Source organism: Somniosus microcephalus, chromosome 24 (genome assembly GCF_052327205.1).
Source record: "Somniosus microcephalus isolate GS21.2 chromosome 24, FLI_Smic_1.0, whole genome shotgun sequence".
NCBI lineage: Eukaryota > Metazoa > Chordata > Chondrichthyes > Squaliformes > Somniosidae > Somniosus > Somniosus microcephalus.
The window spans coordinates 4,849,860-4,876,870 of record NC_141010.1 but is presented as its reverse complement, the minus strand read 5'-3'; the positions used below and the strand labels follow the sequence as shown (position 1 = coordinate 4,876,870).

The 27,011-nt window shown below is 48.7% G+C and overlaps 1 protein-coding gene across 5 annotated transcripts in view; it reads right to left on the bottom strand.

Annotated features, from left to right (window-relative positions):
- The window catches only part of LOC147100975 (peptidyl-prolyl cis-trans isomerase FKBP10-like), a 69,902-nt gene that overhangs the window by 27,187 nt on the left and 15,704 nt on the right, over positions 1-27,011 (bottom strand). Inside the window, exons 1-4 of one of the 5 annotated variants that reach the window (XM_085966098.1) lie at positions 6,475-6,906; positions 6,179-6,376; positions 2,882-3,027; positions 1,708-1,897 (exon numbers count right to left, since the gene is read on the bottom strand). In XM_085966098.1, the coding sequence (XP_085822224.1) occupies positions 1,708-1,897; positions 2,882-3,027; positions 6,179-6,369 (527 nt within the window). In that variant the 5' untranslated portion in view covers positions 6,370-6,376; positions 6,475-6,906. The other 4 variants (XM_085966100.1, XM_085966099.1, XM_085966101.1 and 1 more) reach the window with 4 other exon arrangements.

Sequence of the window (27,011 nt, the reverse complement as noted above, 5' to 3'; positions counted from 1 at the left end):
GAACCACTGGGGAGGATGATGGGAGAATCTCTCTGATCCACTAAAGAGTGAGGGTCCGAGAAATAAATAAGGAGCAAAAAAAATGGCCAACATTGGAATGAAAGAAAGACTTGCATTTATATAGCGCCTTTCATGACCACCAAACGTCCCAAAGCACTTTAGAGTCAATGAAGTACATTTTTTTTTTTTGAAGTGTAGTCACTGTTGGAATGTAGGAAATGCAGCATGCAATTTGCACACAGCAAGCTCCCACAAACAGCAATGTGATAACGACCAGATTTAGTGTTTTTGTGATGCTGATTGAGGGTTAAATATTGGCCAGGACCCCGGGGAGAACTCCCCCTGCTCTTCTTCGAAATAGTGCCCTGGGATCGTTTATGTCCACCTGAGAGAACAGACGGGACCTCAGTTTAACGTCTCATCTGAAAGACGGCACCTCCGACAGTGCAGCACTCCCTCAGCACTGCACTGGGAACATCAGCCCGAGAGTGCTACCCACTGAGCCACCAGAAACAAAAACAGAAAATACTGGAAATGAACCAGGTCATTCAGCATCTGTGAAGAAATAAGTGGGTGGTGGTGGTCGGGTTGGGGGGGGGGGGGGGGGGGGGGATGTGGAGAGATAAGGTTCCAGGTACGCCTCTTCTTCAAAATACTTGGGATGTTAACATTGGAAAAAAGGTAGGTTAGAGAAGGTCATAAAGGGAATAAACTGGATGCCACAGAAACACTCAATATTAACACAAGCTCTGGGACAAGGAGACGCAGATTCAAGCTTAGACAAGAAAAGGTGAAAATATAGTTCAGATACAACACATTCACACAGCAGGTGGTGAATGTGTGGCATAGTTAACCCAGGGAGGCGATGCAATCTCGAGAGGGGAGGGATAATTTTTTGGTAGCTGGGCTATTGAATGGTGCGAGAGGTAAAGTCTGTGACCTTTGGGCCAGGTCCAACAGAAGGGGACACGGGAAGAGGGGAATCGAATGGAGAAGTCCTTTTCCAGTCTGGTACTGTCTTCTGTACTGAAGGACGTTCGGACATTGAGTGGGGGGATTTCATTACATACGTTGATTGATGAATCATGGGTAACCATGGTCTCCTGGAGCTTGCTTGTTTGCCTTAGGGAATTGGGAGGAATTTCCCAAAGTTTATCCTTAAATTAGCCACAATTTCAACACCCACCTTTCCCTCCCCAAGGAGTTAGTATTAAGAACTTGCATTTTTATAGCACCTTTCACCACCTCAGGACATCCCAAAGTGCTTCACAGCCAATGAAGTACTTTGTTGTAATTTAGGCAAATGCTGCAGCCAATCTACACGCAGCAAGGCCCCACAAACAGCAACAAGAACATCGGAACAGGAGGAGGCCATTCAGCCCCTCGAGCCTGTTCCGCCATTCCATGAGATCATGGCTGATCTGTGACCTAACTGCGCTCATATGGCCGGATAACCTGTCACAGCGATGTTTATTTAGGGGTGCCTGTTGGTCAGGAGACCATCGGTTGGGGAGGCTGCAGCATCCCATGGGGGAGGACCATGCAGGAGCCCTTTGTACTCTCCCTTGTCTATGTCTGCAACATTCCACCCCTTACATCAGTCAAACGCTAGGGTTAGAGAGACTGTCACCTCGCGGGCTTGATCCCAGAGTCCCCAGGGGGAGAGTGTAACACTGATTCCCTCCCCCGCCCACACACCCCTTTCACCTGGAGTCGAAGAGTGTGCCGTTGAGCAGTGTGCCGTTGTAGTGATAGCGGATGTAGTCGGAGCTCTGCACCGTGCGGTTACAAGTCGCAGGTCTGTACGCAGTCTTCGTTTGCACCTTATCTTGATGGTTCCAGATGTCGTGGAGAATGACATCAAAATACAGAGTGGAGTCAGGAGGGATGACATCATCTGTGAGGCAGAGAAGAGTGAAAGAAACAGAAGGAAAGGCACGAACAGATACATTATAATAGTTTAATTCTCCCCAACTTGTTCCCCTCCTCTCCCGAGCCGGATTCCCATTCTGTGTCACTGGCGGCCCCGGTAAAAGCAAAGAAACACTTGTCATTGGACGGCCCAAAGCGCTTTACAGCCAATGAAGAACTTTTTGAAGTGTAGTCACTGTTGTAGCGTGGGAAACACGGCAACTAGTTTGCGCACAGCAAGATCCCACAAACAGCAATGTGATAATAACCAGATACCATTCTTCATTTGTGACCCTAGATAGTGAGTTGTGCAGGCCTCTCAATCACAACAACAACAGGTATTTATATAGTGCCTTTAACGTCGTAAAATGTCCCAAGGCGCTGCACAGGAGTATTAAAAGACAAAATATTTGACACCGAGCCACATAAGGAGACATTACGGCAGATGACCAAAAGTTTGGTCAAAGATGTAGGTTTTAAGGAGACTCTTAAAGGAGGAAAGAGGTAGAGAGGTTCAGGGAGGGAGTTCCAGAGCTTAGGGCCCAGGCAGCTGAAGGCACGGCCACCAATAGTGGAGCAATTATAATCAGGGATACTCAAGAGGGCAGAATTAGAGGAGTGCAGAGATCTCGGGGGGTTGTGGGGCTGAAGGTGATTAGAGATAGGGAGGGACAAGGCCACGGAGGAATTTGAAAACAAGGCTGAAAATTTGGAAATCGAGGAACACAGTGACACCTGATCCTGTCCTCCCCAACATAAATCAGCGGGCCTGGAGCAGCAGGACCACTGGCTTTACCCAGGAGGGAGCTGAAGCCAATTGCAGCCTTCCACCAACAGGACGGAGATCAGCGAAGTCCGTACAGACTGAAGACCGACCCTCGGCTCAGTAACACGACAGACAGTGCATCTATCCACTCAGCCGGGGGGGGGGGAGAAAGAGAAGTAGGGAAAGGGGGAGAAATGTTCTTACCAACTCCTTGGCTGCCGTAACCGAGATGAGGGGGGATAACAATCCGACGCCTTTCGTTCACACACATTCCCAGGAGAGCTTTATCCATTCCTGGGATCAAACGTCCCTTTCCCACCTGAACATTGAAGGTGTTACTGTGGTCATAGCTGAGAGAATGCGAGAGAAAGAAAAATTCACAATTAAAACACAAACTCCACAGTTAGTTACATACAAGAACCCCCCTCCCCTCAACCACTCATCCCAAAAAGAAAAATTACATTTTCTGTATCAGATCATCACGGAGAGCAGAGTCCAGACACCCAGTCCCATCGGATGGTTCACCTGCTATTGCTGACAGAATGGGCAGCACGCTCTCCCACCCTGCAGAAGTTATCTTTACACAGGATATACGGCACAGAAACAGGCCATTCGGCCCAACCAGTCCATGCCGGTGTTTATGCGCCACTCGAGCCTCCTCCCGTCTTTCCTCATCTAACTGAGCCTCCTCCCGTCTTTCCTCATCTAACTCTATCAGCGTAACCCTCTATTCCCTTCTCCCTCATACGCTTGTCCAGCTTCCCCTTAAATGCATCGATACTATTCGCTTCAACCACTCCCTGTGGTAGCGAGTTCCACATTCTCACCCCTCTCTGGGTAAAGAAGTTTCTTCTGAATTCCCTATTGGATTTCTTGGTGACTATCTTATATTGATGGCCTCTAGTTATGCTCTTCCCCACAAGTGGAAACATTCTCTCTGTATCCACTCTATCAAAACCGTTCATAATTTTAAAGACCTCTATTAGGTCACCCCTCAGCCTTCTGTTTTCAAGAGAAAAGAGACCCAGCCTGTTCATCCTTTCCTGATATGTATACCCTCGCATTTCTGGTATTATCCTGGTAACTCTTCTCTGCACCCTCTCCAGTGCCTCTACATCCTTTTTATAATATGGCGACCAGAACTGTACACAGTACTCCAAGTGTGGTCTAACCAAGGTTCGATACAAGTTTAGCATAACTTCCCTACTTTTCAATTCTATCCCTCTAGAAATAAACCCTAGTGCTTGGTTTGCTTTTGAATGGCCTTGCTAACCTGTGTTGCAACTTTTAGTGATTTGTGTATTTGTACTCCGAGATCCCTTTGTTCCTCTACCCCACCTAGACTCGCACCCTCCAAGTGATAAGTGACCTCCCTATTCTTCCTACCAAAATGTAATACCTCACATTTGTCTGTGTTGAACTTCATTTGCCAATTATTTGCCCATTCTGCAAGTTTATTAATGTCCCCCTGTAATTTGTTGCAGTCGTCCTCAGTATTGACTATCTGGTCAATTGACAATTTGGTATCCTCCGCAAATCTAGAAATTGTGTTTTTGATTCCAAAGTCTAAATCGTTAATGTAAATTGTGAACAGCAGTGGTCCCAGCACTGATCCTTGTGGAACACCACTACCCACCTTCTGCCACTGTGAATAGCTACCCTTTACTCCCACCCTCTGCTTTCTGTCCTGAAGCCAGCCAGCAATCCATTCTGCTACTTGTCCCCTGACTCCACATTCTCTGACCTTGTTCATCAGTCTATTATGGGGTACCTTGTCGAAGGCCTTTTGAAAATCTAGATAAATTACATCTACTGCATTACCCTTGTCTACTCTCTCTGTTGCCTCTTCAAAAAATTTAACAAGTTTGGTCAAGCAAGATGTTCCTTTTTGAAATCCATGCTGACTATTCATTATTATACTTTTTGTTTCTAGATGTTCTTCTATTCTCTCTTTTAGTAGGGATTCCATTATTTTTCCTACCACTGATCTTAAGCTGACTGGTCTATAATTCCCTGGACATGTTCTATTCCCCCTTCTTAAATGTAGGTATTTGCTCTACTCCATTATGTTATGGCCCTGCTCATGACTTTATGCTGCTGGCACTGCTCCTCATTGGGGGCATCACTTCAGTCTGCGATATAGATGGAGGGGGTAACAGAGGGAACAGCGGGTTCATCAAACACAACCAATAGGTTCCAAGTCTCTGAACTCACTGTGGTAGCAGAACAGGACACAAGCCATATTACCGCAGTTCAAGGTCCTGCTCACTTAGCCAATTGAGGGCCAGAAGGGGCAAGTTTGCTGGATGGAAGTAAATGAGTTATGTCCACACGTGCCCAACTCCCTAACTCCCACCCTGCACATGTATGTGTACGTATGTGACAAAAGCAATATATAAGTTTACATATTTAATTTATTTTGTTTTCATTAGCAGTGACTCAGTGGGTAACACTCTCTCGCCTCGGAGTCAAAAGGTCATGGGTTCAAGTCCCAGCCCAGAGACTTGAGCACATAATTCAGGCTGACACTCCCAGTGCAGTGCTGAGGGAGCGCCGCACTGTCGGAGGGGCGGTACTGAGGGAGCGCCACACTGTCAGAGGTTCCTTTGGATGAGACGTTAAACCGAGGCCCCGTCTGCTCTCTCAGGTGGATGTAAAAGATCCCATGGCCACTATTTTAAGAGGAGCAGGGGAGGTCTCCCCAGTGTCCTGGCCAATATTTATCCCTCAATCAACATCACTATAAAAAAATCAGATGATCTGGTAATTTATTTAATTGCTGTTTGTGGGACCTTACTGTGTATATTTGGCTGCGGTGTTTCCTAAATTACAGCAGTAACTACACTGCTGCATTGGCCGTGAAGCGCTTTGGGATGTCCCAACATCTGCAGCATCTGGAACTTTGGGAGTCGATGATGTGGCAGCGCACAGGAAGTGCTGTTCAAGTGTTTCCTGTCTCTAGGAGGGGAGGGGGAGATTTGGGGGGGGGGAAAGTGTTGAGATTTTGCAGTGTGTGCAACGAGATCGCAGGACTATATTAATATTCTGCAGCAAGACTAGCGAGTGGTCGAGTTAGAGACTCTTCCCCCGCGTTATAAACACCAACAATCACCATCTCCCAAAGCCTACATTCATCAGACTCCCAGTCACAAATACACTTAAACCACTTACAATTCATCGGCCACCCTGCAAATAAATGTTTCAAGTTTTTTGATTATTATTTAATAGATATATATTTTAAGAGGCTTACGGGTTAGATGGGGAATTGGAAAGGAAAACAAACCTCTTAAAATACTCGATAAAACGATGCTATAAAGATGACTATAGTTGAACAGCGATCATTTACAATTCGGAAGGGAATCCGCTCCCTTGGCGACTCGTGTGTCCCTGGAGTGAGTTTTGCAAAGTGCCAGTTCTGGAGCGCCAGGAAAACCGTTGCCATTTTCATTTTTTTTAAAAATTTTGAACGATCAGTTTTTATTTTTCTATTTGCTCTTTTACCTGGAGTCGAATTTCTTTCCATCTGCGAAGGTGCCATTGTAGTGATAACGGATAGAGTCTCCGGTTTGTACCTCCCGGGAACACTCGGAGGGGATGAAGTATCTGTCAATGAGGACATCGGAGAGCGGTCCCGGCTCACCGAGAACCGCCGCGAACAGGAGACACACACAGGGGAGCACCAGACCATTCATGGCGAAACTGACACGGGAAAGATACAAAGTTACTGAAACTGACACGGGAAAGATACAAAGTTACTGAAACTGACCTGGAAAAGATACAAAGTTATTGAAACTGACCTGGAAAAGATACAGTTACTGAAACTGACCTGGAAAAGATACAAAGTTACTGAAACTGACCTGGAAAAGATACAAAGTTACTGAAACTGACGCGGAAAGGTTTACTAGGACAGGCGTGGATTTTGCTTTGGTAAAACGTCTCCGTGGCGAGCTCAGCCCCGTCTAACTAGCCTCATTCACCCCCAGCCCCCTCCCTGATTTTTTTCTGTGGAATGTTGTAAACGTGTAAGGCGGTCTTCCCGACTGGAGGCAGGGATGTAGCTGCCCGGGGATCGCGGCTCCGCCTATCGCCTGCTTATGCCGGCGGGGACTTGTGTTCACCGAGTGAATCCGGACCAGCCGCCAACTTGGTCTCTTTTAAAGCCGAGCTCGCGGTGATGGCGAGATCGGCGCATTGTTTGCAAATGTTATCGATGGGAAATCAGGGGAAACAGCTCCGCTCAATGAAACCAGCAAGATCACAGAGCCTCAGGACCTCTTCACGGGGGGCCGTGTTGGGGATTCCTTCGGGTCCTAAAGACCAACGGATCTCCTGGCTGTGACTAGTCTGGACGCGACAGGGACCCATTCACCGTCTGTGCCTTTTTACCGTTTGGGGGAACATTGTGTTTAGGTATTATCCATTAAGAAAGAGACAATTCTTCCCCTTTCCTGCAGATGGAGTACAGTTCCCCACGGGCTCCAGCCAAGTACCAAGTTAGGCGGGATTTTCGACTATAGGGGCATCACAGCCACACCGATCCTTCCGCGCCTGGCGCCTCTACACGCTCATTTCCCAGCAGATTTATCCATCAACCAACGTAAAAAAAAGATGATCTGGTCATTATCACATTGCTGTTTGTGGGAGCTTGCTGTGTGCAAATTGGCTGCCGCATTTCCCACATTACAACAGTGACTGCACTTCAAATAGTACTTCATTGGCTGTAAAGACATCTGATGATCGTGAAAGGCGCTATAGAAATGCAAGTCTTTCAGCTAATGATGAGCAAAAACAAAATAATTACCTGTGGGGAAGACCATTTGGCCATCTCACTGAGAGGTTATGAAAATAACATTAGTCTGAAGATAAAACAGAAATATAAAAATACAGTAAAAGGAACAACTATTAAAGACGAATTAAACTGCCTGTACAGTAATGTACACAGCATCCTAAATAAAACAGGGGAACCGGAGGCAATAATCCGTAGTGAGGAAGCAGATGTAGTAGGAATAACTGATATATGGCTACATAAAGAACAGGACTGGCAACTAAATATTGTAGGTTATAACAAAATCAGGAAGGATAGGGAAGGCAGAAGGGGTGGGTAGCTGTACTAATTAGAGATAACATAATGGTAGTAGGGAAAAGGGACAGAACTAACAGAATGTTAGAAACAGAATCTATATGGATTGAAATGAAAGATAAGAGTGGATCGATCATGCTAATAGTGGTATATTATAGACCACCTAATCGTGGAAAGGAGGTGGAGGAAGAAAAGTGTAAACAAATATGTGAAATGAGTGAAGGTCATAGAATAATAATCATGGGAGATTTTAACTCCCCCCAAATAAACTGGCAAGAAGAGGTAGTGAAAGGGGTAGCGGGAGTGGAGTTTTTGCAACGTGTGCAGGACTCCTTTCTTACCCAGTATGTAAAAAGCCCAACAAGGGAGGGAGCACTGTTGGATCTGGTAATGGGAAATGAGCCAGAACAAATAAGAGAAGTGTAGGGGAACATCTAGGCAATAACGATCACAACATAATAAGGGTTAAGATAAAGATTGAGAAGAACATTGAAGTGGGGCAAGAGTTAAAATGACATCGCTGGCAGTTTCACTGAATGGTGTAAGAAAGACAGGTGCTAACATGAAAGGCCACATCCATAAAGATGCGGTCAAGATAGCTGACCTTTGAAGACTAAAAACAATTAAATGGAGACAGGATGTTTAGCATTTTAACTGCCCTTAAGAACTTTATTAGCTGGGTCACATTCCAAGTTATCTTTTAATCAGCGTTCAGCAGTTTGAATGAATGATTAAGGAGGCAGCTTACACATGTTTACCTTAGGACATGTAACCAATCTGTAAAGGTGCATGCAGGCCAACTTCCAATCAGGTTGCAGGAATGAATTGTGCATGAGGCTGCCATGTGTATTTTAATGTATAAAAATGTAGTGTTTGCTGTAACAATTTGGAGAAGTCTCCTGGCACGCCAGTAGAGATTGTCTCCCCACTGGTGTAACAAAGACAACTTGACTATCGATCTGAAAACCTTGTGTCGAGTGTTGGTTTAAAATACTCCACAACAATTGGCATCACGAACAGGATTCCACATGGATGGGAGGCACGAGCGAGTGAAGCTGAGCCAAAAATGTGAGTACTTTTAAATTACCACGTACAGTTAGGGCAAGGCAACACCGTCTCGTGTCCACCGCCCCCTTTGGAATCAAAGAACTAAAAGGTTTGAATCGATAAGTCAAGCAGTCTTGGGGTTCGGGCAAAATGCGCGGAAGTATAGGTGTGGTATGAGTTGCAAGTAGTGCAGAAAGTTTAAGCATACCTCTGACAACAAATTACCTGAACAAAATTGTTGCAAGTATGGTCTCACTCTGCGAGAGTAAGAGATGTTCCTCTAACAACTCCAGTTGCAAGTACCGTCTCACTCTGTGAGAGTAAAGTAAGGGACGTACCGCTGACAACAATGAACCATGGGAAGTGAAAAACTCGAGTGGGGACCAGAGGGGTCTCGGACACGCTATTTAGTGGACAAAAATAAAAGATTAATTGACAAAATGGTTAAAAACGATTGGCAACCGAATGACCCACCGGTAAAACAAAGAGAATGGTGGGCTAAGAAACAAAATTAAAGGAAGAAAAGGCCATCATTTTAGTGGCTTGCGCATATTATGAGTTGAGTAGATGTACTCGAATTTGGACCAAGAAAACGGGAGCCAAAATTGTACCCGAGTACCAGTAATTTAAGAAAGGGAATAAGGAAAAAAATTAAAGTTTTATCGACAAGAAGCTATTAGTTTCTGTCCAAAACAAGTAAAACACAAGGTTTGCTGAGTGAAAGGATCAGAAAAGAATGTTGAAATCTCAGTTTGTGTGAAAGTGTGTGTTAAAAGTGTGGAAGTTGTCTGTCTTTGAAAGAAAGCATCTGTTGTGTTTGTTTTAGCTCCACCCACTCTTTTGTACAGAGAGCTAAAAGCTGTTTAACCCTTTGAAGACTTGTCTTGAATGATGGACAAGCGTGTGCTGTTTTGAGTTGTTAATTGTTTTACAAAAGAAAGGTTTCAGCCTTGAAGTCACAGTCGCCACTGTGCCTGGAAGAAAATGAATTTGAATATTTACAAGACATGGGTGATTGTTTCTTTGTTAATGTGGCTTCTTTCTTTCTTTTCCAAGTGATACTGGTTAGTTTAAAAAATTGATCTGGATTAAATTGGAGTTATGAGGTTAATTAACCTATTAAAACCAGACTTTTATTGTGGCCACGGTGAAATTCTGATTGGTGTAAATTTGTGTAGACCACATTGAATAAAGTAACTCCGCGAGAACATCCGATAGTGGCAAGTCCCTCTACAATATTTAATGGTCTGAAGCTAGACTTTAAGATATTTACAGCCTTGGATACAGCGAACGGGTTCTGGTCCATACCATTGGCAGTGGAATCACAAGGGAAATTTGCCTTTACTGTCGGGGATAGACAGTATACATGGACCAGGGTCCCGCAGGGGTTCCACAATAGTCCAAATATATTCCACCGTGTACTGAGTCAAGCCCAAGATAAGTTAGACCTATCAAAGGACTAGAGTGCCCTACTCCAATGATTCTATCAGAGGATGCCAAAGGCCATATGGGAGCATTACTAGCCACCCTCCAGGCACTTAAGAAAGCTGGCTTTAAACTGAACCCCAAAAAGGCACAGGTTGGACTGTCCAAAGTAAAGTATCTAGGGCACGAAATTAGCCAGGGGTATAGACATAGAAACATAGAAGATAGGAGCAGGAGTCATCCATTTGGCCCCTCGAGCCTGTTCCGCCATTCAATGAAATCATGGCTGATCATCCAAATTCAGTACCCTGTCCCTGCCTTCTCCCCATATCCCTTGATCCTTTTAGCCTTAAGAAATATATCTAACTCCTTCTTGAATATATTTAATGAATTGGCCTCAAGTGCCTTCTGTGGTAGAGAATTCCACAGGTTCACCACTCTCTGGGTGAAGAAATTCCTCCTCATCTCAGTCCTAAATGGCTTACCCCTTATTCTTAGACTGTGACCCCTGGTTCTGGACTCCCCCGCCATCGGGAACATCCTTCCTGCATCTAGTCTGTCCAGTCCTGTTAGAATTTTATAAGTTTCAATGAGATCCTCTCTCATTCTTCTAAACTCTAGCGAATATAAGCCCTATCGACCCAATCTCTCCTCATACATCATTCCTGCCATCCCAGGTATCAGTCTGGTGAATCTTCGCTGCACTCTCTCCTCAGATAAGGCGATCAAAACTGCACACAATACTCAAGGTGTGGTTTCACCAAGGCCCTGTACAACTGCAGCAAGACATCCTTGCTCCTGTAGTCAAATCCTCTCGCTATGAAGGCCAACATACCATTTGTCTTCTTAACCGCCTGCTGCACCTGCATGCTTACCTTCAGCGACTGGTGCACAAGGGCACCCAGGTCTCGTTGCACTTCCCCTTTTCCCAATCTATTGCCAGTCAGATAATAATCTGTCTTCCTGTTTTTGCCACCGAAGTGGATAACCTTGCATTTATCCACATTATACTGCATTTGCCATGCATCTACCCAATCACCCAACCTGTCCAAATCATACTGGAGTTTCTCGGCATCCTCCTCACAGCACACACGCCCACCCAGCTTTGTGTCATCTGCAAACTTGGAGATATTACATCTAGTTGCCTCGTCTAGATCAGTCGGGACCAGCGGGAGCAGCGAGGAGGAGCTCGGGAGAAAACCCGGCGACCAGCGAGGCCCGAGACCAGTCGGGAGCAGTGTGGTGAGACCGGTATAAAAACCGGAGAGAGGCGAGGCCCGAGACCAGTCGGGAGCAGCGAGGAGGAGCTCGGGAGAAAACCCGGCGACCAGCGAGGCCCGAGACCAGTCGGGAGCAGTGTGGTGAGACCGGTATAAAAACCGGAGAGAGGCGAGGCCCGAGACCAGTCGGGACCAGCGGGAGCAGCGAGGAGGAGCTCGGGAGAAAACCCGGCGACCAGCGAGGCCCGAGACCAGTCGGGAGCAGTGTGGTGAGACCGGTATAAAAACCGGAGAGAGGCGAGGCCCGAGACCAGTCGGGACCAGCGAGGAGGAGCTCGGGAGAAAACCCGGCGACCAGCGAGGCCCGAGACCAGTCGGGAGCAGTGTGGTGAGACCGGTATAAAAACCGGAGAGAGGCGAGGCCCGGGACCAGCGGGAGCAGCGAGGAGGAGCTCGGGAGAAAACCCGGCGACCAGCGAGGCCCGAGACCAGTCGGGAGCAGTGTGGTGAGACCGGTATAAAAACCGGAGAGAGGCGAGGCCCGAGACCAGTCGGGACCAGCGGGAGCAGCGAGGAGGAGCTCGGGAGAAAACCCGGCGACCAGCGAGGCCCGAGACCAGTCGGGAGCAGTGTGGTGAGACCGGTATTAAAACCGGAGAGAGGCGAGACCAGTCGGGACCAGCGGGAGCAGCGAGGAGGAGCTCGGGAGAAAACCCGGCGACCAGCGAGGCCCGAGACCAGTCGGGAGCAGTGTGGTGAGACCGGTATAAAAACCGGAGAGAGGCGAGGCCCGACCAACTCAGCAGCGGGGAGAGAGGTAAAAAGTAATCAGTGTGTGACGTCACCAGGGAGCAGGTAGGTGATTGGTTGGTGAGTATTTCTCTTTTTTCAATACAAGCTTGAATTCCGTGGTGTTAAATTTCTGTGGTGTAGTGGGGATAGTTGGTAAATAAAGCGCCCTAGAGCATACCTGTAACTGGGGTATTGAATAAATTTTTAAAGAAATTAAAGGGGTAAGTCATGGCAGGAGAGTTCAGACCCGTGCTCTGCTCCTCCTGCTCTATGTGGGAAGTCAGGGATGCTGCCAGTGTCCCTGGTGACCATGTGTGCAGGAAATGCATCCAGCTGCAGCTACTTGTAGACCGCATTGCGGCGCTCGAGCTGCGGGTGGATGAATTTTGGAGCATGCGCGATGCTGAAAGGCTGGTGGATAACACGTTTAGTGAGTTGTGCACGCCTCAGGGTAGGGCAGCACAGGGGGTGACCATCAGGCGGAGCAACAAAGGCAGGCAGGTAGTGCAGGGAACCCCTGCGGACATCCCCCTTTCAAACAAGTATACCGCTTTGGATACTGTTGAGGGGGATGACTCACCAGGGGAAGGCAGCAGCGGCCAACTTCCTGGCACTGGGGGTGCTCCTGCTGCCCAGGAAGGGGGGAAAAAGAGTGGGAGAGCAATAGTGGTAGGGGATTCTATAGTAAGGGGAACAGATAGGCGTTTCTGTGGCCGTAGACGTGAATCCAGGATGGTTTGTTGCCTCCCTGGTGCCAGGGTCAAGGATGTCACTGAGCGGCTGCAGGGCATTCTGGAGGGGGAGGGAGAACAGCCAGTGGTCGTGGTCCACATTGGTACCAACGACATAAGTAAAAAGAGGGATGAGGTCCTGCAGCAAGAATTTAGGGAGCTAGGTGAAGGATTAAGGAGCAGGACCTCAAAGGTTGTAATCTCTGGATTACTCCCGGTGCCACGTGCTAGTAAGTATAGGAATAGGAAGATAGAACAGATGAATGCGTGGCTAAAGGGATGGTGCAAGGGGGAGGGCTTTAGTTTCCTGGATCACTGGGTCTGCTTCTGGGAAAGGTGGGACTTGTACAAGTCGGACGGTTTACACCTGAACCAGGGGGGAACCAATATCCTTGCGGGGAGGTTTGCTAGCACTGCTGGGGAGGGTTTAAACTAACTTGGCAGGGGGTTGGGGTACAGAGTGGAGCTATAGTAGGGGGTGATTTACGGCCAAATACAGAGGGAAAAACAAGTCAGCTGGGAAGGCAGAGCAAATATGTGAAGGCAAAAGAGAATATGGCAAGGCTGGAAGGCATTTATTTTAATGCAAGGAGTCAGGAGTCTTGCAAATAAGGTGGATGAACTGAAGTTGTTGTTGAACACATGGGAGTACGATATTGTTGCTATCACGGAGACATGGTTGAGGGAGGGTCAGGACTGGCAGCTCAATATTCCGGGGTATAGAATCTTCAGGCGAGACAGAGCGGGGTGTAAAAGGGGAGGGGGTGTTGCAATATTAATTAAGGAGTCAATTACTGCTGTAAGGAGGGATGATATATTAGCGGGTTCCTCTAATGAGGCCATATGGGTAGAACTTAAAAACAAAAAGGGGGCAAGCACTTTGCTGGGAGTGTACTATAGGCCCCCAAACAGTCAGGGGGAGATAGAGGAACAGATATGTAGGCAAATCTCCGAGAAGTGCGAAAATAATAGGGTAATAATAGTGGGGGATTTCAACTTCCCCAATATAAATTGGGACAGTCAGAGTGTGAAAGGCTTAGAGGGTGCAGAATTCTTAAAGTGCATCCAGGAGAGCTTTTTGAGCCAACATGTAGAAAGTCCTACAAGAGAGGGGGCGGTACTGGACCTAATTCTGGGGAATGTAGCCGGGCAAGTGGTGGAAGTGTCAGTAGGAGAGCATTTTGGCGACAGTGACCATAATTCAGTGAGATTTAAGGTAGTCATGGAAAAAGACAAAGACGGCCCGGAAATAAGGGTTCTAAATTGGGGGAAGGCCGATTTTAATATGATAAGGCAGGATCTGGCCAAAGTGGACTGGGAGCAGCTGCTTATAGGAAAATCCACATCAAAACAGTGGGAGACTTTCAGAAGGGAAATAGAGAGAGTACAACGCCAACATGTTCCTGTAAAGGTCAAGGGTGGGACCAACAAGCAAAGGGAACCTTGGATGACAAGGGATATACAAAAATGCATTAGAAATAAGAGGGGGGCTTTTGGCAGTTACAAAAGACTAAAGACAGAAGAAGCCCTAGAGGAGTATAAAAAGTGCAGGGGCATACTTAAAAAAGAAATTAGGAGGGCGAGGAGGGGCCATGAAATAACACTGGCGAGCAAAATAAAGGAAAATCCTAAGATGTTTTATAAGTATATTAAGGGCAAGAGGATAACCAGGGAAAGGGTAGGGCCCATTAGGGACCAAAGTGGCAATCTGTGTGTAGAGCCAGAGGATGTAGGCGGGGTTTTAAATGAATTTTTTGCATCTGTGTTCACTATGGAGAAAGACGATGCAGACATAGAAATCGGGCAAGGGGACTGTGACATACTTGAACATATTAGCATCGAGAGGGAGGAGGTGCTAGCGGTTTTAGCGGGCCAAAAAGTGGATAAATCCCCAGGCCCGGACGAGATGTATCCCAGGCTGCTGTGGGAGGCAAGGGAGGAGATTGCAGGGGCTCTGACACTAATTTTCAGAACCTCTCTGGCCACAGGGGATGTACCAGAGGACTGGAGAACAGCTAACGTAGTACCATTATTCAAGAAGGGTAGCAGGGATAAACCAGGGAATTACAGGCCAGTGAGTCTAACATCTGTGGTGGGGAAATTATTGGAAAAAATTCTGAGGGACAAAATTAATCTCCACTTGGAGAGGCAAGGATTAATCGGGGATAGTCAGCATGGCTTTGTTAAGGGTAAATCATGTCTAACAAATCTGATCGAATTTTTCGAGGGGGTGACTAGTGGGGTGGATGAGGGAAATGCTGTGGATGTGGTGTACATGGACTTCAGTAAAGCTTTTGACAAAGTCCCGCATAGGAGACTGGTCAAGAAGGTAAGAGCCCATGGGATCCAGGGTGCCTTGGCGCGTTGGATCCTAAACTGGCTGAGTGGCAGGAGGCAGAGGGTGATGGTCGAAGGTTGCTTTTGTGACTGGAAGCCTGTGTCCAGTGGGGTACCTCAGGGATCGGTGCTGGGTCCCCTATTGTTTGTGATCTACATAAATGATTTGGATGAAAATGTAAAAGGTATGATCAGTAAGTTCGCAGATGACACAAAAATTGGTGGGGTGGTAAATTGCGAGGAGGAAAGCCTCCGGCTACAGGACGATATAAACGGGTTGGTCAGATGGGCGGAAAAGTGGCAAATGGAATTTAACCCTGAAAAGTGCGAGGTGATGCATTTTGGACGGACAAATAAGGCAAGAGAATACACAATGAGTGGTAGGACCCTAGGAAGTACAGAGGGTCAGAGGGACCTTGGTGTACATGTACATAGATCCCTGAAGGCAGCGGAGCAGGTAGATAAGGTGGTTAAAAAGGCATATGGGATACTTGCCTTCATTAGCCGAGGCATAGAATATAAGAGCAGGGAGGTTATGATGGAGCTGTACAAAACGCTGGTGAGGCCACAGCTGGAGTACTGTGTGCAGTTCTGGTCGCCTCACTATAGGAAGGATGTGATTGCTTTGGAGAGGGTGCAGAGAAGATTCACCAGGATGTTACCTGGGATGGAGCGCCTCAGCTATGAAGAGAGGCTGGACAGGCTGGAGTTGTTTTCCTTGGAGCAGAGAAGGCTGAGGGGGGACCTGATTGAGGTGTACAAAATAATGAGGGGCATAGATAGGGTAGATAAAGAGGAACTTTTCCCCTTAGTGGGGGGGTCAATAACAAGGGGGCATAGATTCAGGGTAAGGGGCAGGAGATTTAGAGGGGATTTGAGGAGGAACTTTTTCACCCAGAGGGTGGTTGGAATGTGGAACTCAATGCCTAAAAGGGTGGTGGAGGCAGGAACCCTCACAACATTCAAGAAGCATTTGGATGAGCACTTGAAATGCCATTGCATACAAGGCTATGGACCAAATGCTGGAAAATGGGATTAGACTGGACAGGGATGGATGGGCGGCGCAGACACGATGGGCCGAAGGGCCTCTTTCTGTGCTGTAAAACTCTATGACTCTCTATGACTCTATATTGTGAATAGCTGGGGTCGCAGCACCAATCTCTGCGGCACCCCACTAGTCACTGCCTGCCACTCAGAAAAAGACCTGTTTATTCCAACTCTTTGCTTCCTGTCTGCCAACTAGTTTTCTATCCAAGACAGTACCTTACCCCCAATCCCATGTGCTTTAACTTTGCACGCTAATCTCTTATGCGGGACCTTATTGAAAGCCTTCTGAAAGTCCAAATACACCACAACCACTAGTTCTCCCTTACCTATTCTACCAGTTACATCCTCAAAAAATTCCAGTAGATTAGTCAATTCATGTTGACTTTGTCCGATCCTGTCACTTTTTCCAAGTCCTCTGCTATTACATCTTTTATAATGCACTCTAGCATTTTCCCCACTACCGATGTCAGGCTTACCGGTCTATAATTCCCCATTTTCTCTCTACCACCTTTTTTGAACAGTGGCGTAACATTAGCTATCCTCCTATCCATGGAAACTGTTCCAGAGTCAATAGAATTTTGGAAGATGATCAGCAATGCATCTACTATTTCTAGGGCCACTTCCTTAAGTACAGTAGGATGTAGATTATCAGGCCCTGGGGATTTATCGGCCTTCAATCCTGTCCATTTCCCTAACACCATTTCCCTACAAATACTGATTTCATTCAATTCCTCCCTCTCATCAGACCCTATGTTCCCCGACATCTCTGGGAGGTTATTTGTGTCCTCCTTTGTGAAGACAGAACCAAAGTATGTATTTAATTGGTCAGCCATTTCTTTGTTCCCCATTATAAATTCCCCTGATTCTGACTGCAAGGGACCTACGCTTGACTTCACCAATCTTTTTCTCTTCACATATCTATAGAAGCTTTTACAGTCAGTTTTTATGTTCCCTGCAAGCTTACTCTCATACTCTATTTTCCCCCTCTTAATTAATCCCTTTGTCCTCCTTTGCTGAATCCTAAACTGCTCCCAACCCTCAAGTTTGCTGCTTTTTCTGGCCAATTTATATGTCCTCTCCTTGGATCTTATGCTATCCCTAATTTCCCTTGTTAGCCACGGTTGAGTCACCTTTTTTGTTTTATTTTTATGCCAAACAGGGATGAACAAATTCTGTAGTTCATCCATGCGATCTTTAAATGTTTGCCATTGCCTATCCACCCTCAACCCTTTAAGTAATGTTCCCCAATCCATCCTAGCCAACTCGTGCCTCATACCATCATAGTTTCCTTTATTTAAATTCAGGACCCTAGTCTCTGAGTCAACTACTTCACTCTCCATTTTAATGAAGAATTCGATCATATTATGATCGCTCCTCCCCAAGGGGCCTCGCACAACAAGATTGCTAATTAATCTTTTCTCTTTACATAATACCCAGTCTAAGATGGCCTGATCTCTAGTTGGTTCCTCGACATATTGGTCCAGGAAACCATCCCGTATACACTCTAGGAATTCCTCTTCCACAGTATTGTTACTAATTTGGTTAGCCCAATCTATATGTAGATTAAAGTCACCCATGATAACTGCTGTGCCCTTATTGCACGCAGCTCTAATTTCCCATTTAATGCCATCCCCAACCTCAGCATTACTGTTTGGGGGTCTGTATACAACTCCCACTAATGTTTTCTGCCCCTTGGTATTTCTCAGCTCTACCCATACAGATTCCACATCATCAGAGCTAATATCCTTCCTTACTATTGTGTTAATCTCCTCTTTAACCAACAATGCTACCCCACTGCCTTTTCCTTTTTGCTTGTCCTTCCTGAATATTGAATACCCCTGGATGTTGAATTTTCAGCCTTGGTCACCCTGGAGCCATGTCTCCGTAATCCCAATGATATCATATCCGTTTACATCTATTTGCGCAGCTAATTCATCCACCTTATTATGAATGCTCCTCGCATTAAGACACAAAGGCCTAGAATTTCAGTATAGCCAGTTTTGGGGCGCTAACCTTAGCGCCCGCCCGAAGTTAGCGCCCGCCCGTAAGTTGCGCCCCGTTGCCGGAAATTCAGTGGCTTTACCCTAAGAGGTTGTTGGAGCGCTAAAAGAGGCGTTCCACTACTATCTTTAGGCGCTAAGCCGGCGGTCCAGAGGGATAGCGCCCAGGCGGGGCGCAGCACGGGTGCGGTCATTTTTTGATTGACAGCAGACCCCGTGGCGCCGACCAGCTCTTAAAGGGGGAAGGGACGAATTGGTCCGCTGCCACGCCCTGCACACTGCAGCCTTGCAAAGAGGCCTCAACACTGCTGCTCAGCCCCAGGGAGTCATGGCAACGCCAGAGAAGGCCCGTGAGCGTGCCCTGCGCTTCTCAGAGGGTGATCTGGAAATAATGGTCACAGCTCTGGAGCAGAGGCGCAGGATCTTGTTCCCAGAGAGTGGGAGGAATCCGAACCACCACGATTACACCAGAGCCTGGAAGCAGATCGCCCACAGGGTGACGTTCACCGGCGATGCCCCCAGGACCCACAAACAATGTCGTAAAAAATACAACGACCTGACCAGGATTGTCAGGGTGAGTACCCTTTCCAGTCTCCTCCTCATTCTTGCATGTACACCTGACATGATGGGCAAAGGGAGCTCAAAGTCCTAATGGCCAGCCCTCAGCCAGCAACATTGGGACAGGCATGAGCATCAATTGGCCATTCTGCACTCTACACTCTGGCCAAGCTATTCCACCATAGGAGGCAGTGCACAGGACATCAGGGCTACACTCTGGCCAAGCTATTCCACCATGGGAGGCAGTGGACACTACATCAGGGCTACACTCTGGCCAAGCTATTCCACCATGGGAGGCAGTGCACACTACATCAGGGCTACACTCTGGCCAAGCTATTCCACCATGGGAGGCAGTGCACAGGACATCAGGGCTACACTCTGGCCAAGCTATTCCACCATGGGAGGCAGTGCACACTACATCAGGGCTACACTGCGCACTTACAGCCCGTCCTTTCTCTTGCAGGCTAAAGCTGCCTATAATCGCCAGGCCCATGCCAGGGCCAGGGGAGGACGCGCCAAGCTGCAGAAACTCACTTGGCTGGAGGAGCGCGTGTGTGCGCTCATGGGAGCCCGGCTGATCGTCCCCACAGTGTGCGGAGTAGCCGAGCCTCCACTGCCCGGCAATGGTAAGGACCTCGCCTTCTGGCCCTCTCGCGTCGCACTTGCGCATCCGAGCTACCTCCTTTGCCACTGTCCCACCAATGCGCTGAATGCCACCAGTCCTAACTCCCTCGCTGACGCCGTCTCCTCACTCTGAAGCTACTCTTGTGCATTCCTGCTTTCAGCTGGTGACGACCAGGACCCTGAAGCTGCCAGTGACATCCCCTCCGAGCAGGAGGAGGAGCAACAGCAAGCTGGACCATCAGGGGAACACTCAGGTCCCGCAGGAGAGGATGAAATGCTTGACACGTCCTCACTGGACGAGTGCCTGGACGAGCTGTCGCAGGGGAATGCAGCTTCTGGGACCAGTGGCGTCCAGCCACCCAGGAGCCGTGCGCGTGGCCCGCGGCCTTCCCCCCAAAGGGGGGGAAGGATCAGAGGGGAGTGCTGTTGATCGGCACACTCGCCGCCACCAACGTGGCAAGGTTCCCCTACTTCGGTCCCCTCCTCCCCAGCGGGAGAGTCGCGAATCCAGTCCGGACACCTTCACCTCGGAGGAGGCGCGGAAGCTGGATAAGATGGCCGAGGATTCGGACCGGCGCCACACGGAGCTCATGAGCGTGGTGGGGCGCATGCCTGAGGCCATCGAGTCGCTGGCGACCAGTGTGCGCGAGTTCGGGGCATCAACTTCCGCGAGTGGCCGCATGCTGGCTGATGCCGTCAAGACCCTGGCGGGTGTGATGCGGGCGCACACCAGGACAACAGGGGCACTCACTGCTGCCACACGCGCTGTCTCAGGCAGGCATCGCCAGGGCAGCCGCCGCGCTGGAGCATCCCAGCGAGCCACCCCTTGGCTGATTGTTGCGGATCCTGCAGTGCAGGCCCGGCCGAGTGCCAGCGCGCCACAGCACCAGCCAGCGCATCCCAGATGCCAGCTGGCCCACATTGCGCCATCCGTCGCCGCCATTCCCCCACTGGGGCGTCAAGGGCAAGCGGCTGGAGCTGATGTTGGCCAGGCTCAGGTGCGCCACTCAGCAGACGGCCCCTCGAGGCCCAAAGGCCGTGTAGGCCGCCCCCCAGCGGCATGTGGCGGAAGGACATCTGAGCCTCAGGCGTCTTCCCCCAGCCTCGCAGCAGCCACTGGGCAGAGCTTGCGAAGGAGCAGCAGGCCGGGCAGGGGAGGCAAAAGGCTGGGCAAGGTCTCGCCCTCGCGGGCCACTCAGTAGAGGGTGTGGCCAGCTTTCATTTTATATGGCGGTGGCCATCTTTCTTTTGCCCATGGTTGTTTGGTTCGTGGGATTATTTTTTGCGTTAGGCCGAGGTTGAGGCCCGGGTTGTTCAAATGTGGAGTGACTCCTCCCCAGTTTGTGGGAGTGAGTCGTTTGTTGGGCTTTTTGTGGGGCCTGATGATTGTTTTTGGGGATTCATGTGGGAAGGGGTTTTCATTTTTGTGTAATAAATAGTTATCTTTATTTATGCAGTCTCCATGGTTGTTCTTCTTAGTGTTTGTTGGCTTCGCCGGCTGAGGGCTTGCGGAGCGGCTGCATTCATCTTCCCTCATGGCCCCAAGGCATTCCCTGACAGGGGGCTTAGAAGTACCGTGTAATAAGGTGGCGTCGCGCGGCCCTTGGCCCTGGTCGCTCCCTCCTGGGAACGTACTCCTGCACCTCCTCCTCCTCCTCATGCTCCTCCTGCTCCTCCTCCTGAGGTGCTGCCCCAACGTCAGGTGGCAGTGCCTGAGTCCTGCGGATAGCCAGGTTGTGTAGCATGCAGCAAACTACCACAAATTGGGAGACCCGGTCCGGCGAATACTGCAGAGCTCCTCCGGAGCGATCAAGGCAGCGGAACCGCTGCTTGAGGACCCCAATAGTTTGCTCGATGATGTTGCGGGTGGTTTGATGGCTCTCGTTGTAGGCCTCTTCAGCAGCGGTCCTGGGCGCGCGGAGCGGGGTCATGAGCCAGGTACACAAAGGATAGCCTTTGTCCCCGAGTAGCCATCCTCTTGGGGGAGGCTGTGCCTTGAACATGTCATGCACAGTACTCTGCCGCAGGATAAAGGCATCGTGGCTGCTGCCTGGGAAGCTGGCATTGACAGCCATGATGCGCTGCTTGTGGTCACAGACCAGCTGCACATTCAGAGAATGGTAGCCCTTCCTGTTGCGATACTGCTCGCCATGCTCCAGAGGGGCCCGCAAAGCCACATGCGTACAGTCAATGGCGCCCTGCACCAAGGGGAAGTCCCCGAGTCTGGCAAATCCCAATGCGCGCTGATGCTGGCTCTCCAGGGCCATGGGGAAGGAGATGAATTGGCTTCTCCTTCTGAACAGTGCTTCGGTCACCTGGCGGATGCAGCGATGCGTGCCGTACTGGGAGATGTTTGCTTCGGTGTCGTCCACCAGGTCATGGTAATATTCGGTGTCGTCCTGAGCTAGACCAGTGAGAGGGTCGTCTATTTCCTCCATACCCAGCTGGACGTTAGCCAGCTCTTGTTCCAAATCCAGACATCTTTCCTGAAGAGACTTCTTCATGTGTACCTCTGCATCCAGCTTTTTCTGGGCTTTCAGCAAGTCGTTTACTAGTGACCTCATTTGTGATTTTAATACTTCAACTTCCTTTGGAGATTGATTGATCGGACTATGCAATCCCTCTACCGGAGCAGCTGTTTCAGCGGTCTGTTGTTCTACATTGACGTGAGTCAGCGTACTTTTGGCATCCAATGGCTGCTCTGTTGCAGTCGTTTCAGTCTGTGTCGTCACATCAGCCATCTCAATGACTTTTGAGAGCTCCGAACCCTTTTCCTTTGAAGATCGCAGCTTGTGTTCAAGTTTTTCCCATTTCAGAGTCTTGTCCCTCAGCATATGAAGGAGTTGGCTGACCGTTAACTCTTCTGACACCAGATTATGGCACGCACCTTCAGAACCTGAATCAGCTTTGATTCGTTCGGCCTCCTCGCGCAGATGGTTGGTGTACTCCTGCTCCATTTTCTCCATCAGTTGCTTCTGTTGCCTTTCCAGATTCTCCCACTCTGTAACAAAGAACTTTTTTATTTCATTCATCTCTTGCTCAAAACGGCGAATCATTTGTTCTAATTGCTGTTGTAGTTTGAAATGGAGTTGAGTTCGAGCCCAGTGTCCCTCAAAAATGTGCATATCAGTAGACTTGACAGACTCAGAATTCTCTGTTAAACTATGTTGTTGTTGCTCAGTGGAATTCTGTGCTGAAACTTTGTCTTTTGCACATGGGTTGGTCTTACCATCATCAATTCTAGAGTCTGGGCTGATTATCTGCACCGAGTTCTCACTCTTTATGGCTTTTAGCGAATGCCAGTCCATATTTATGTTTCTAAACCACTCCCGGCCTAGTAGTGGTGGACCTCCCTCCGGTAGCACATTTAAGTCCATTATTTGACTTCCTTCGCCCTTGTTGGCCACTGCAACCTTTATTGTCCCGATGGGGTACACTCTCTGCCCCGTGTAGGTTGTCAATATAATCTCCGTATCCTGTAGGGGAATATGTTGGAATAACCTTCTGTAATCTTTCTTATTCATGACCGACAATGCCGATCCAGTGTCCAATTCCATTTTTACTTGGACTCCTTCTATCTGAAGAGTAACCCAAATTGTCTGGAGGTCTGCACCCTTACCAACGTTGAGTACCCTTAAGCTAGCCAGTTCAATACTGCTTAAGCCAGCCAGTTCATTACTGCTAGCGTCTGAATCGGACTCCTGTTCGGCCACCTTGTGTACCTTTGCGTATTTCCCTTGCGGTGACTTCTTGTTGCTGGTCTTCTTCCCTGACCTGCATACTCTAGCTATATGTCCAAGCCTGCCACATGTTCTGCATTCTTGGTTTTTAAACCAACACTGGTTCTGATCATGTGTTGTCTTTCCACAACGATAACATTTGACAGAACTCAACCCCAATTTGTTTGCACTGAGCTCCGGTGACCGTAGCTGCATTACTGCCGTGCCTCTCGCTGCGGCTTCGTGTGCTGCTGCCATAGTGACCGCCTTCTCAAGCGTCAGCTCATTCTCCTCGAGCAGTCGCTTTTGTGTATCCTGTTTAAATAAACCACACACAAATTTATCTCGTAGTGCTTCTGTCAGTCCCGTTCCAAACTGACAATATTTCGCTAACTTACGTAATTCCATCAAATATTCAGCATTGCTTTAATTCTGTAGCTGCCTTCTGTCATAAAATTTAAATCGTTCCGCTAGCATCAGCGGCGTGGGGTTTAGATGATCTTTCAGGACAGTAACAATCTCATCGAACGTCTTATCCGCCAGTTCATCTGGTGATAACAGGTGTTTCAATTGCCCGTACGTCTTCGCACCCATTAAATTTAATAATGTTAGTGCTTTATCTGCTTCAGGAATTTTATTGGCCTTACAATAATTTTTAACTCGTTCAACATATATGGCCCAATCTTCGATGTCACTATCAAAGTTGCTAATATTCCCGTGTTTAGGCATTGTAGTACTTTATCAGATTTGCAATTTCTCAGATTTTTTTTTTTTTTTACTGCTATCCAAGATGGCGGCTTCCCGCTCTTGCCGTCGTCCTCCGCCCACAAAATGGCAGTTTTCCCGCGCTTGGCGGTCTTCACCCATCCCCCGACGCCGTCTCCCTTCAGCCCCGAGTGCGGCCCTTATCTCCGCCGCGATCGATGGCCCGCGCTTTTCACCGCGGCTCTCGCGCCTTCAATTTCTGCCGACGCTGCGCCTTGCAGTCCGAGTGCGGCCCTTATCTATGATTGCGATCGATGGCCCTTATCTCCCGATCGCGATCGCCCTTGTTCCTCCGACTTCCCCAGCCCTGTCTTTGCAGCCAACGCTGCCCGGCTTACCCCACCACCGAGGTTGAAAAGGAAACTGCAGGATGTCTTCTGTCCTCCAGTTCACAGTCGCTGGAAGCTGTCAGGATGTCTTCTGCACTCCAGTTCACAGTCGCTGATGGAGGCTTCAGGGTCCCGATGCCTGTCGCTTCCAGTGGGGTGGTGAGGGTTGAAACCTCTCTTCGACGTCCTGTCTGTGGACGAAGCCGCCGTGGAATAACTGCCGCAGGGTAAGAATCTGACTCGTCGCCAGTGTTAAGTCTGTGAATTATTTAGTTAATTAACACACAGACTAATGAGTAACAACAAAACAGGTCTTTACTGGTTGGAGGTAGGGACTATATTGAATACAAGATTACTGCACAGTGCTTATATACCGGTGTGTTCACCCCCAGTATTACGTCTACAGCAGCCTGAGAAAGTAGTACATCTCTTAAGGTGGAACAGGCTTAAGCTCTCTTAAGGTGGAACAGGTTACATACACGACAAATGCCACCTTCACTTCCACCGACAGAGACGTCCTGCACCTGAGCTTTGGCCGCAGATCTCTGCGAAGCAGGTGGCAGATCTCTGCAATCACCTCCTATCGGAATCGGAGCCTTCTAACACATCGCGCGGCACTCATGTTTAGGTAGGAGCGCTGCTGGCGGTATAGCCTGACTGGGTAAGGCCTACGTGGCCGACGCCTGTAGCCCCCTCTGCCTCTAGCCAGGGCTGCCCCTCTCACAATGCGTCTGCGAGCCCTACGGACATGGCGCTACAGCTCCGCGTTGGCACCCCATGCAACCCCCATCAAATCCTGGCAAACACTCAAATTTCCAAAAGGCCACTTGCAGCGCTCTGGCCTGAGTCCAAAAATACCTGAGCTGTTGCTGCTTGAAACCAATTAGCTATCCTCCTTGTTGTGTGTCCAGAAATGCGTTGCATAAGAGTGTTTGCTGAAAAATGGCTGGCCTTTATACTGGAGGGCACGTCCCCTTTAATTTGCGCCCCCCGGGGCCCGCGCTGGTTGTGTTGCGTTCCTTTTTTCAAACGCTCCGGCCGCCAGCCGCACAATGGGGCGGTCCGACTGAAGTTTGGAATCGGGGCGGCCAAAGGGCGTTGCACGAGGATGTGACGTCATTTTCTGCGCGCGCATCCGGGCGGGCACTAAACTTTGCGCCGGCGCTAACGGCCAACTTAATTTGGGGCGAGGCGCAAACTGCGCTGCGCCCGGGCGCTACACGCATAGCGCCCGGAATTCACTTCTCTTAAGGCGCTAACTGCTGGCGCAAGCAACTGAAAATCTAGCCCAAAGCCTTCAGGCTTGTTTTTTTTAATACTCTTAGACCTTTTAGAATTATTGATTACTGTGGCCATGTTTGATTTACACCCTTGATTTCTCTGACTTCCACTTTTGCTTTTCTCCTTCCTGTCTTTTGCTTCTATCCTTGCTTCCCTTTCCTCTGTCTCCCTGCACAGGTTCTCAACCCCTGCCATTTTAGTTTAAACCCTCCCCAACAGCACTAGCAAACACTCCCCCAAGGACATCGGTCCCAGTCCTGCCCAAGTGCAAACCGTCCAGTTTGTACTGGTCCCACCTCCCCCAGAAGGATTAAGAGGAGCTTAGGAACCGACATACTCATGGGAATAAACACAGGGACATCGTTCATTAACGCCCTAGATATACAAGGAGTCCAGAGTAGCGTGGATGACTATAAAGGGTATTACAACAGATTTTAGAGAAGGAAACTGGTTTGGTTCGACAAGGATCAGAGTTAGGAGGACATATGATAAGGAAATTACTTGAGGGAATCTAGGTTATGGAGGACCATGCTAGCATTATCAACAAACTAAACCATAGAGATGAGGAACAGGCAAAAGACTGGGTAGGGTGAGGCTTGTGTCATGCCTATGGCCAATGGATCACCGGACAGATGAAACATAATCTGGCACAGATACAGTGAGGCGAGGTACCAGACTGGATTAACAGCACACAGCTCCATGGCCTGAGCCAGATTCCAGGCCCTCTGAGTGCTTGCACCCTCAAAGGGATGACCAGAGTATATCCGGTTATACAAAAATGTAAAGCAGAAGTGACAACAGTGATACAAGTGGTGGGACTAGACACGACTCCATACCCCCGTACTAGGTAACAAACATAGGCATAGTGAGGGGTGAGACATACCTCCAATACTATCCGATTGATACCTATGCCATCAGGAAGAATGGTACTATGAGAGGAGTCTCCCTAAACGGATGCCATGGGAAAGGAATGCTTACGATATGCCCACATCCAGTAGGAGTAGGCCCTAAGGATCAGTGCGGCTATAATAAGACAGAGGGGTGTGTGTTGGAATTATCACATGTTGACCACCATCACACCCACTCGGGATATAGGGGAGAAGGGGAGTATTGTATAGCCACCACAGAGATTGAGTACCAATATAAGAACATAAGAAGTAGGAGCAGGAGTAGGCCATACGGCCCCTCGGGCCTGCTCCGCTATTCAATAGGATCATGGCTGATCCGAACCTAGACTCACGTCCACTTCCCTGCCCTCTCCCCGTAACCCCCAATTCCCTTATCAGCTAGGAAACTGTCTATCTCTGTTTTAAATGTATTTAATGTCGCAGCTTCCACAGCTCTCTGGGGTGGCAAATTCCATAGATTTACTACCCTCT